Genomic DNA, 11,857 nt, shown 5'->3' with positions numbered 1-11,857 from the left:
ATGACTCTGATGATGTCTTCAGAGTTGGAGAAAGAGAGAGACGAAAGTGTTGTGAAAACACTTTTATTTGACAATTATCCAAAAAAAAAAAACATCAGCTGCCTCAAGTCTCATAAAATGTGGTACAATAATACTGTTTAAAGGTCCCGTATTATGCAAAATCCACTCTTCTGATGTTTTCTAACAGCAATTTGTGTCTCTAAGCCTGTTGTTGAGCTCCCAAGAAGAAGTGATTCTGGCCTGGAAGTGGTTCTTGGAAGTGGAAATCAACTCTTTGTGATGTCACAAAGGACCCGGATACCCCCTGGCTATCCCAAGTATCCACCAAGTGAATGCACTATATTGGAGCTGGAAAGCCTTCAGCTAAATGTATATTTTTCCTCTGTTTTTTTTTCTTTTCTTTTGGTGGACTTTCAAAGATGGACTGCAGATGGAGGCCAGGCTAATGATACCTCTCCCAGGTGTGCGTTCCTCCGTTTTAACACCACCCTTTCACTGTCCCTTTCCAAGCATGCGGAAGGCTGTGTTCCACTCCGCCTCCCTGACCTATGACCCTCAAGTCAGCTTTCAGTTGGAAACAACAGAGACTCCGGGACAATCCGGTATGAGGGAACCTTTTATCTCTTCTGATTGGAAGCGGTGCATTTATACCGCTTGTCGGCGACCTGGTCTGTTTTTAGCCAGTCATACCAATTGAATTGTGCAGCATCTACCAATGTTTTGCCATTTCCTGGAGATCTTCTGATTTTTTATTTTTTTTTTGGGGGGGGGCGGAATTAATTAATGAGGCCAGGCTGTTCTGCTGGAGTCTGGGATTAAAGATCAAGATCAGAAAATGGGTATAATATGGGACCTTTTAGAGGCAAAAAAAAAAAAAGTTCTGTCTGGGAAATGCGGGCTGGCTTGTACATGTGGGTGAATCCGGTATAAAGGAAGGCAGCTGTGTTGGAGGGGGGTTAGCGGTGGGCTGTGTGGCAGGTGTCAAACCCAACTACAATCAAAGAGGAAGCACTTGTTGTTGTTATTAATAGTAGTCGTAGTTGACGTTGGCCCCGTGTCTGTACGAGCTGTGGTCCCTGGGGCCGATGGGGGCGTTTTCGTCGTAGTGGTGCTGGCGGCCCTGGTCGTTGGCTCGAGCGTGGTCCATCCAGTAGGAGAGGTCGGCCTCCAGTCGCTGCGAGAGGGACAGAGCACGTTCAGAAACGGCGAGAAGAAGAAGAAGCGTCGACCGCCCGCAGTCGTGACTGCTTCGCCCAATGAAGCTCCAACAAATACCAGGCTAATAGACACCTCCGGCGGCTGATAAGGTTTCCTGTGAGACCTTCGCCAGCCCTGGTATTACAAAAGAAAAAGAGAGGCAGGCACTGAAAAGGCCAAAGCCTTCACTGCCGTTTTGTAGGTGTGACATCAAATGCCATTATAAACGGTGCCACACGGGCTGAAATGTAAAAAAAAAAATAATAAAACACCCTCAGATGTCGGCGCCGGCGAAGGATGGGTTGATTTTTTTTTTTTTTGCACCACTGCTGTCACTCTCACCTCAGTCAGTCAAATATGAGAAAATGACACGTCTCGCACGTTTGTCTGAAGGCACAACATCAGGGAGACGACTCCCCTTTCAAGGGACCCTTTCAACTGCCGTGTGTGTGTGTCTGAGTCGCCACTGCTAGAGGGTCTCTCTCGAAAATGAGCCAGAAATTGCGGGGGAACTTGAAAGGGTCTCATTTGTCAAGACGAATCTTCCTCAAATTGTTTGACCGAGGTCGGACGGTGACCCCTCCCCCCCCCTCAAATGTCAACCGGCTTCCATTAGAATATCTGTAATTACCGCGTTACGTGCGGAAAGGAAACGTGTGCGTTTCAAGATTTAATCATTTCAAGGTAAACAAGGCTTGTTTGGTCAAATGACTCCCAGTTTGAGCGGCACAGGCCTCGCGAAACAAGCGTCTCTATCACTCAGCCTCCCCCCCTCCCCTACCCACTCCACCCGTGGCTCTGCCTTGGAACAGCAGGGAAGATGGCAACTGGCGCTCATGCAGTAGCGCCAAGCCCCCCGAGGGTCCAAGATGGCAGCCCATTCATTTCAGTGAAGTTGCTCACCCAGTGCATGTTTTTGACTTGCGCATTAATGGGTCAATAGAGCATGCGGAGTATGAGTGTCACTTTCCATCGTGCCTCTGTAACTCACCTCCTGGATAAGGTCACTTACAGACACGTCAGGCCGCAGCCAATCAGAACGAGCTGAGAAAGAGCCCGTGGGATTTTTTTTTAACTGCAGTACCTAAGGTGGCCACTGGAGAAAATCGGCCCGCCGCCATATTGCCAGTCCGGTATCCAGTTCTTATAATACATCCATGATTAGCGTTCAAGCAGTGGCGCCCCGCCTATGTTTAATGAATAAAATCTTCTGCAAACGCATTGCAGTGATAATCAGCTCGTCATGCGGCACAGAAAGTCAAGACAAAATCGGAACGTTTAATTTCATCGCCGGCAAAACGGAAAAAGCCTGCCCTACTAGAAAAACGCAAGTTGTCAGTTTCCGTACTTGGCACTAGTTGGCATGGAAATAATGCAAAAACCCATGGTAAAAAGATGGTAAAAGTCAGTTTTTCATAGTAGGGCCCCTTTCAAATTCTGCCCACTAAAAAACAAAAAAAATCCAGTGAGGTATGAAGACACAAATCAAAAGTGCTGGCAGTAAAAGTGTTTGCACGCATCCAGAATAATGCATTCAGTTCGCTGAAGGCCAATTAACTTACCCTCGACAGATACACGGGGCAAAATTAATTACATTTTACAGCAGGGGAGGACAGGCTTCTCAGAAGATAACCTTGTCAGCTAATCATCTGCGTGTCAACGCTTTCACGAGAAGATGACAAACTGTTTCTTTTTCTTTTTTAAGTGATTATCCAGAGAGACTGGAGCTCCGCACTCAGCACTGGAAGGTTGAAAAGCTTGATTTAAGCATTTTAATGATCTCCCAAGTTTCAAATGTAAAGTATTTTTTGTGATCATATTTTATTTCTGATTTTGCCACAATGGACTAAAACAATAATTTCTGTAACAGGAAAGTCAATATGTCACCCTTCAAAAAGAAATCCTCTAAAAAGGAAGTATTGTTAGTTGACAAACTGAGGGTTATTTAAGTCTTTAAGCACTTTGGGTCATCTGATCTGGACATAGACTGGGGCCAGGTCGTGTTTATTCAAGTTGTGTCTTTTGCAACATTTTGCTGGTTAGTGTTTTGATTCCTCCACCTGCATCTTTTGAGATTCAGTGGCCCACCTGCTCGTCGAAGCCCATGTACATGAACTGCTGGATCCACTGCTGCACGTCGGCTCTGCTGCGATCCCAGATGTACCGCTTGGTTCTGCTCAGCTTCGCCAGGAACTCCTGAGCTTTGGGCGGCGGGATGGCCACGGAGGACCTGGATGGGGCAGTTCTAGCTCCTGCCACGAGGGAGCGGAGAGAGTGTGGGGTCATGTTAGGGCCACAAATAAAATCAAACAATGCAATCCTAGAATATATGTAAATTTCCTCATCTGGCGACTGTCTTTTGCCTTTGGTTTCATGACACCTCATGTTTCTCCTGCCAGCGAGCAAAATGTTTCACAAAGAAAGCAGGCTCTCACCGTCTCTCTTCTTGAGGATCTTGTGCAGGCTGCTGGAGCCGGACACATCTGTGAAGGACAGTCGACAGACAGCTCTTCATATGTCCTCCCCACTCACTGCCGTCACAGCTGAGCTTTGAGCGGAAAAGAATGAAACTGATGGATGTGACGCTACTCTCTTCTCCTCGGCGTGGAAGCTCGTCCTCGGCACCCAACAGGTGACTCATCAGGCCTTATTTTCACACAGCCATCTTCACCGCAGCACTCTGCACTGAGGCTAATGTCTAAAAATAGTTGTGCCCTTCTGTTCCATCCCCCCCACGCCGCCTCACATTGGGGTTTAGCGAAATGGAGGAGATTGGGGGGTTGGATTTCCTGTTTATACGCGGTGTTTGCTGCAGTCGTTTCACTCACACTGCGCCATCTGCCGCTGGATTCAAGCACCGTTTGCGCAGTGCGGCGGGGAAGAAAATCGCTCTCAGGCGTTTCGTCCACAGCGCACGGCGTGTTGGAAGACTCGCGCGAACAATATCTCCCGGGAGACTTTTCCCCCCTGAGGAAGCTTTGCAGCGACTTTGCTTGTTTGCGAGTCGCCCTTTTTCAAAGAAAAGATGAAGCGAGTCATTTCCGGAAACTGCTTCCGCAACACTTCCGAGACACTTTATCATTCCCTTCTGATGGAGCACATCAGCACGTCCATTAAAATGACTCAAAGCCAATGAAGAAAAAGAGTCTAACATGTTCAAAGAGAAGCTTCAAGATTATTCAGAAAAGGAAATTTAAAAGAATCGCTCCAGAATTAAAGATCGAGTGTGACGCGCATACACGTCGTCGACGTCATTCTGCTGAGATCTGGCCTTGAAGTTGATGAAAGCCAGTTGTCCCAGGACGCAGCCCAGGGGAACGCCCCAGAGTCCGAGGGTTCCCTGGAACTGTGGAACGGCCCGAGATGAGGAAAAGCGGCCGGTGTTCTCCTGGAAAAGCAGCTCTGCGACTGCGTGCCCCAGATTTCTGGACGACCAAGCTCGTCTCCAGCACGGAGTCAGAAGATTAATATTCAGCTCGGTATTTAAAAGGATCGATGCCGCAGGATTATGACACGGCCGCTGAAGAGAATCAGCGGAGAGACATTTTCCCCGGGGGAGCCATTCTGATGTTTCCGCATCACACTCCCCTTCCTCCCCACCTGTATTCCACTCATGCAGTTTCCCAGTGCAGGCTTCTCGATGCATGGCCCATCTGTCTGATGCAGATGCGTTTGCGCAGGGGGGGCTCTGCGTTATCAGTCACAGCCCTGCAATCATCGTAAATGACACGCCGGCGTGCCTTCATTGCTCAGGCGCTTGGCCTTGATTTTGGACTGTTGTGACGGTGAAATCAAAGCTTGGCGCATTCTGGCTTCAAGCCACGTAACGGCGACCTATTCTAACAGCAGATGAGGCAGTCAGCGGGATGGCAGTTCAATCATAAGCGAGTTTAACCTTCTGAATGTTTTTTCTAATTAATTCAGTTCAACAAAATTTACAAAGTTTAAGATCCTAAATACCCGGGGGGGTGGACAAAAACAATTCTTGGAAAATCTGCCATTTGGTTTAAAAAGTAACCTTCAGGAGATTAACTATATCACAAAAATGAATGAATGAATGAATGAATAAATTTGCTTTTATATTTGGCAGTAAGAAGAAAACTGAGCTTCCAACTTTCCACGCACACCACAAGTTTGCACTTCTGACGTAACCGCAAGCATTTTGGAACCAGGACGAGGTCCAAGATGGAACCAAAGAATCAAACATTCTCCGAGCGAAATCTGAGTAAAGCAGAAGAAATGCGAGCTCACCTGCGAGAGCCAACAATGTCAGCAGGAGACCCAACCCCAATAACCTCAGTCCGAGCCGCTGGGAAGCCATCCTGTGCTCGCACTGAGTCTGAGAGGTGCTTCAAAGCAGCGACTGTTCTCAAAGTGCTGCGCGACCAGAGGGGAGAGTGGGAGGCGACCCAGACGATTCCAAGCAGAAAGCAGCTCCTGGAGGTGGAATGTCGTTTGCCTCCCCGCCTGCAGACACAAGACTGCAACTGTGGATAATTTTCCGCTCTTAAATGCGCTCTCCCCAGGTATTTTTCCGTCCTCCACTTCCCGGGAGCGGCGGCCTGCTGCAGATGAGTAGCACAGTTTAGTGTTGGCCCACATGTTTTACACGGCCCTCAAGATTGAAGCAAAAGCGCTGATTTTAATCCAAAAACCTGAGTTTGTTTATGTGCTTCTTTGGTTTTTTTTCATGTGCGTGTGAGTGTGCATAACAATCAAGCAGTGTAACTCAACTTGCTGCCCATGCACAGATTTAAGTGTTCATGCTGCAGCTGCATGCAATTAGTGTGGATTGTCACACAATTCAAACACGCTTAGATACGGCAAAGCTTCTCAACGTCTCTGTCTTTTCTTTTTGTCTCTATTGTCACGTCCGTGATGCGTTTCAAATGGTTTCAGTTTGGCCTGCGTTCTTTTAGACGTCGTTCAGCACCTGCCACCTGGGGGCAGTCATCTTGTCTTTACTTCACAATCAACTCAACTCCATCCACTCCGCTGACATCAGCAACTCTATTCCTAACCACATGGATCAGGAAAAGAAAAAGCCAATAGTAACAGTTTCTAAACAACCTGGACCGTGATTCTACAAATCCTTCCATACCTGCACAGTCCACCTATAGAGAAACTAAGCTGACTGGTTATTGAAATACCTACTGGAAACGTTCTCTGCCAGATGTTGTCAAGGTGAATGCGGGAGACTTTGAGGGCTGAGATGTTCCAGCAAGACGAACTGAAATGCGATACGTCACAGAAGTTACGTTAACGGATTCCTCAGCTGCGTCTCTGCGTTGGAAAGTCTGTGTCGGTTTTAAACCAACGCTGACGGTCTATTGGCTGGCTGTCTCAGGTTGAGCGGGAGAGGTGGGGGAAGGGGGTCTGAGCCTGGCCAGTGGCCACTGAGCCACTTTCATGGAAGATTTCGCAAAGAAGTCAAGTTGAGGACAAAATTGAAGTTGCGAGAGGAAGAAAGGCATCTCACTTTTATTATGGGGTTGTTTGGTCTTTGGGTTCGCCGACTGATGGCCAGCGTGTCTTCTCAAGCTCGCTCAGCCGTACGAGCCCCTCTCCTCTCGCCGTGTTGCCGCAGAACTCGACTTCCTGAGTGCTTTTTATTCATTAGGCGTCTCGCGGAGGGAGCAGAGAGCAGAGAGTCTTGGCTTCTAATCCACTGCGGCGAGTCTTATGAAAAGTCCACTATCCTCAGGCGCACCTTTTTCAATCGCAGCGCAGGGGAAACTAAAACCCACCGGAGAGGAAACAGATGTCTGCACATTTATGAGACACAAATCCTTTATTTTGTGTGGGAGGAAGCAGAGCGTGGAGAGGCCACGCTCCTCACGCTGAGCCTCATGTTGAGCCTCGAATCACCGCGCCCCCCTTCGACAGAGGTGTTTTTATTGTCTTCTCTTTCCCGCTGGCCCAACAATTTTCAATCAGTCGACTTCGGTGATTTGACTGGGATGGAAACGGACGCGCTGAGAAAACCGCAGTGGAATCAGCCACTATTGTAAACATAGCGCGTTCATTTTCCCCCTCCTATTTCCCACTGTCATCAGCTTTACACTCTGGTTCTGGTGACTTAGGTCAGATTCATTTTGTTGTTTGACATCTCAGACTCTGCCCAAAGAACGGGAAACATTTTTTGCTTTGTTTGTTGCTGAAAGTAGACGTGTCAAAAATCAGAATCAGCAAAGGAGGATTTCACAAAGTCATGATGTTCTTTGAAGCTTCACAAAAGGTTTTCTGAAGCCTGGGATTAGGGTTAGGAGTAACCACCGGGAAAAGCTTTCAGTGCTGTACTCACATCAGGGCGACAACAACACTTTTCGGAGTGTGTGAGCCGAGTCTCGGGCTTGAAGTCTCATCACAAGGTCGTGTTCGCCGAGCGTCCTCGAGCATCATTCTTCCGCTCTCGCTGTGTTTGTCGTGCTTGCAACGGCATCGATGTTGAAACACTTTAGATCCCGTACTCCTGTGCCAAAGTGCACTTCAGGGCATTACATTTACCGTGTGAGGCCCAACTCTCAAGGATATAATGCTGCTCAAAATCTCGTTCTCTTGTTTTGGTTCCTTTTTTTTTTTTTTTTTTTTTTTTTTTTTTTTACAGCTGCTTCTTCTGCAGACGGAGTAACAACCCTCGGCATTGCTGACACTTTGTAAAGGCACAGCACAGTGTCAACATTTAAAACGCGCAAGCCCTGACCTCAGCTAAGTGCGCTAACACAATTACACCACTTCCACTACATCCACCTTTTGTTGAGTGGTGTGTGTCAATTTTTGGACCGTTGCGAGTGCACTGGTGGAACTTTGAATTTTATCTGCACTCAACATTGAATATCTATTCAAGAAATGTGTGATTTGGAGTACACGCTGCTGGTTTAATGAGAGCACTTTACAGCATGTGGCTCTGAAAAGCATGTTTTATGAAAATGTGGCTTGACAGCCAAAGTTTTTTGGTTCGCCCCCATTGCCGCGCTCGAACACTGTGTGAAAGGGTGTTTTGTTTTTTGTTTTTTGCTTGTTTGTTTATTTTTGAACAGCCAGCCATGCTGAAAATAGAGAGCGGCTTCGTGGAGACTGAGTTGGGATACGCCCACCTGCTCAGCCCAGCTGCCAAAACCGAGCTGGAGGAGCTCATTTTACACCCAGCACATATGCAGCGAGTGAGACCGGGACACTGCTGTGTACCATTACACAACACAACACAAGCAGACAGTGTATGGCTGCCGCATTCATGTCTAAAATGTCATATTAACATTTAGGTGAATATGCCGCCGTAACCATGTTACTCGTCTCCCGAACAAGAACGTGACATTTAAAATCTTATTTACGAGCGTATTGCTGCGTCTACAGACGCGGTTTATTGGGTGGGTGAGGTCCACTGAGCTCTGGCTAATGTTGCCTGAACCGACCATCCAGCTCAAAAATCATCCCACAGCTGATTTAACAGCTCTTTAGGTAAAGGCTAAACCACTGACAGTCATGATGACGTGCTGCCTCTACACACAGTGATGCCGATAATGCTAACAACGTACAACATGCCTGCATGACTTCACGGCAAATGAAATGCCACACGTACTGTAAAGTAGCTATAAAATCCAATATGGTGATATTCTGTGGTTCCGAAATGCTTCTATTTGAGGACCTTTACTATATACTATTTCAAGTGTGCTGTAACCCTGGCATTTTATACGTGAAGTAATAAATCCAAACCATTGTCTTAGTCTGCTATTTTGTTGCATTACCGTGAGATGTTTGTGCACCATGAAAAAGATCTCTGTTTGTTTGGAAAAAAAAAAAAAATCAGTCTAACAACTGTTAAACAACTCCTTTTTAAAAAAAAAAAAAAACAACAAGCATAATTACTTCTAGGCCTCACAAACGAATAAAATAAAAAAATTCAGTACCAGCTGCTGGTCTTAAATTCAACTGTTTTCCTGCGTAGTTTGACCGTTGAAATGTTCTCTCTTCTGTCTCCCTCACTCGGTGTTGCTGCCTTTTTTCGGGGGGGGACCTCTAACCCCTCGTTGCCATTGGAAACCCACAGGGTTCTGAGCCGGAGCCCAGAAACTTGCTCGCCCACTTGGGGAAAAAAAAATTTAAAAAAATAAAACTCACGTGACCGCCGTCCCCGGCGGGGGGTCATCTTTATCCGTTCCTCTCGAGCCCACCGTGCCGCCAGCTGCGCCCCTCTCGCCCTGCTGCCGCTCTCCAAAGACGGACAGAAGGAAAGAGGTGTGAACGTCACTTCACGCCTTTGTCAAAATTACTGCCTATTACAATGTCAAGTCTGATGGTGTGTGTGTGTGTGTGTGTGTGTGTGTGTGTGTGTGTGTGTGTGTGTGTGTGTGTGTGTGTGTGTGTGTGTGTGTGTGTGTGTGCGCACAGGAAGTGATAGATTATAGGCTGCATGTGAGGAAACACTTTATCAGCACGTGCACGGCTGCAGCTGCGTGGATCAGAAGGGAAGGGAGAGCGGCGTCCGCGTGCGACGGGGTCAAGCCCGTCGTTCCAAATCTCTTCTCACCTCACGGGCGGGAAAGTACGCTCGCAGTGTCCAACTTGTGACGCTATAGCGCCATCACCGCATGTGGAGGTATTGCATTTTTTTAAGCGCCCGCCTGCGAGGAGGGATTTCACCCTCCGGTTCTCCAGACTAACGGGCCGCTATTTTTTCAGGCAAGGTGATGAAAAATGTGTCACATCTGTTTGTTTGTTTTTTCTTCAGCCCGTGGCCCTCCTCTAATATTAACTCACTAATTAATTAGACCACAATATGTAGTTAATGTGGTTGTCCGTCAGGACATGACCAGTGTCATATTGTGTGTGTGTGTGTGTGTGGGTTGTTGGTTTTTTTTTTGGCCCCAAGTGTTGGGTTAAAATGGATTCTTCTTGTCCCCCCCCGCCCCCCCACCATAAAAAGGTGAAAAGAAAACCAGAGGCAAGAGTAAAAAGGCAGATGATGCAGGCACCAGACAGTTTTCACACCTGATGTCTAGACGGACCAGCAACTGTTGGGCACAGAGGGGGAAGTGCTTTACCCCCTCACTGACCTGGATTAAAATCAGTCCCGTCTCTTTTTCCATGCCGTTACTTTCCAGTTGTGACCAGAAGACTTCAAGTCCTCTCACTCACCATTTGATCATTAAGACAAACTGTTGTGAGCTTCGCTCTCCATCCTCGGAACCTGGAACCGCATTGGTGTTAATCTCACTCCAAACTGTTGCATCAAATGTTTCTTTTTCTTTTTTTTTTTTAAATTCCAGACTCCAGTGTTTCTGCGTGTGCCTCCTTTTTAGTATTGTGTAGCCCATGCAAGGGCAAACTATGGCACAGGGGCCACATGTAGCCCGTTAAACGTTTTAATCCGGTCCACCGAACTTGAAAAAATGAAATGAAATGAATACTAAGTCAGTCATAAAATAGCTGAATTTCATCCATTTTTCTCAGTGTTTGAAGAGTTATTTCATTAAATAGCTAAATATCATGGGGCTTTAAAGACAGATATTTGGTTGTAACTCTTGTTCATTTTCAATATACATTAAAGCACATGTTTTGTACATATCCCATTATATATTCTTTTCTCCTATGACGTGAGTCACTAAAACACTCCATCCAGTAATGTTATGGCCAACATAACAAGGAGCTGATTTTTTTAATCCTTTTTTTTTTTTTTTTTTTTTAGAACTATGCACTTTAGCCAAAACTCTGAAAAGTGAAAGAGCAAAATGGTTTTTAAATCTATTGCTACTGATATGACTTTTAGAGAAGTGAAGTGATTTTTACATAACTATCAATTGTTATCAAATTGTTTGCACATTTTCATAAGAATTTTTTTTCCCCTGCCAACCGTCTTCTAAAATGACCAGAGCAGCTCAACCTCAATTTAAAACGACCATTTCTTCGGCAAAGGCCACACGAGCAGTACAACACTGCCACGTAGTGGACACTCACCGACATTGCAGCCCGCAGTCCGCCCTCTCCACAAGGTCAGAGTATTTTCAGCGCGGTAACACCTGCTGCTGGCAGACACAAAGTGTGAGACGGCCAGATGTTATCGCGTCTGAAAGACTTCTGATGGCTGACAGTTTGTGGCAAACAGCTGCACATCATCCCTCTAACGATAAGGCCACAGCATCAACAAGCACGCCATGTAATTAGGTGGAAAATTATTATGATACTAAAGTGCCAACTATCATTGTATTCAGAGTAAAAGACATTTCAAATTCAATTTTTGTTTTTCTGGTGAGTTTGTGTGTGTTGACTCAATATTAGGGGTCCATGTTATATAATAAAAGTGTATACTCGCAATACAACAAAAGTATTCCGCCCCCCCGCCCCCATCAATAGAACGTTTCTTTTATATCATACACACACACACACATGCGCATACAGCTGTAGGTTGAACCCTCCTTATTCAAATGTTTTCACCAAAGAGTGGAGATTTTACTTTGTTGAATATTAATAACTTTGAATATATGCAGTACATAGGCTGCAGCAGATCCCCGCAACCCAGAGTTCAGGAAGAAGCGGGCAATGAAAATGGATGGATGGATGGATGGATGAATAGAGAGGTACTTTTAGAACTCAACAGCAAAGACAGTTTAGCTCAATAGGTTGGACTGTTGACCCTGGTGTGGAAAGCTAGAGACTTAAATAC

At 46.3% G+C, this 11,857-nt stretch overlaps 1 protein-coding gene across 4 annotated transcripts in view; it reads right to left on the bottom strand.

Moving 5' to 3' along the window:
• Nucleotides 1–47: 47 nt before the first annotated feature.
• Nucleotides 48–11,857, bottom strand: part of ecrg4a (ECRG4 augurin precursor a) — a 12,088-nt gene continuing 278 nt past the window's right edge. Inside the window, exons 2-6 of one of the 4 annotated variants that reach the window (XM_076040331.1) lie at nt 11,152–11,216; nt 9,316–9,406; nt 3,633–3,680; nt 3,286–3,449; nt 48–1,174 (exon numbers count right to left, since the gene is read on the bottom strand). In XM_076040331.1, the coding sequence (XP_075896446.1) occupies nt 1,025–1,174; nt 3,286–3,449; nt 3,633–3,680; nt 9,316–9,406; nt 11,152–11,157 (459 nt within the window). In that variant the 5' untranslated portion in view covers nt 11,158–11,216 and the 3' untranslated portion in view covers nt 48–1,024. Of the gene's footprint in view, nt 1,175–3,285; nt 3,450–3,632; nt 3,681–5,448; nt 6,033–9,315; nt 9,407–11,151; nt 11,322–11,857 lie in introns of those variants that run through there. The other 3 variants (XM_076040333.1, XM_076040332.1, XM_076040334.1) reach the window with 3 other exon arrangements.

This window comes from Nelusetta ayraudi, unplaced genomic scaffold, assembly GCF_046127955.1.
Source record: "Nelusetta ayraudi isolate G7.1 ecotype Tasmania unplaced genomic scaffold, CSIRO-AGI_Nayr_v1 ptg000060l, whole genome shotgun sequence".
Taxonomy (NCBI): Eukaryota; Metazoa; Chordata; class Actinopteri; order Tetraodontiformes; family Monacanthidae; genus Nelusetta; species Nelusetta ayraudi.
Note: the sequence above shows the minus strand (reverse complement) of the source record. Positions and strands in the feature narration are given on the sequence as shown.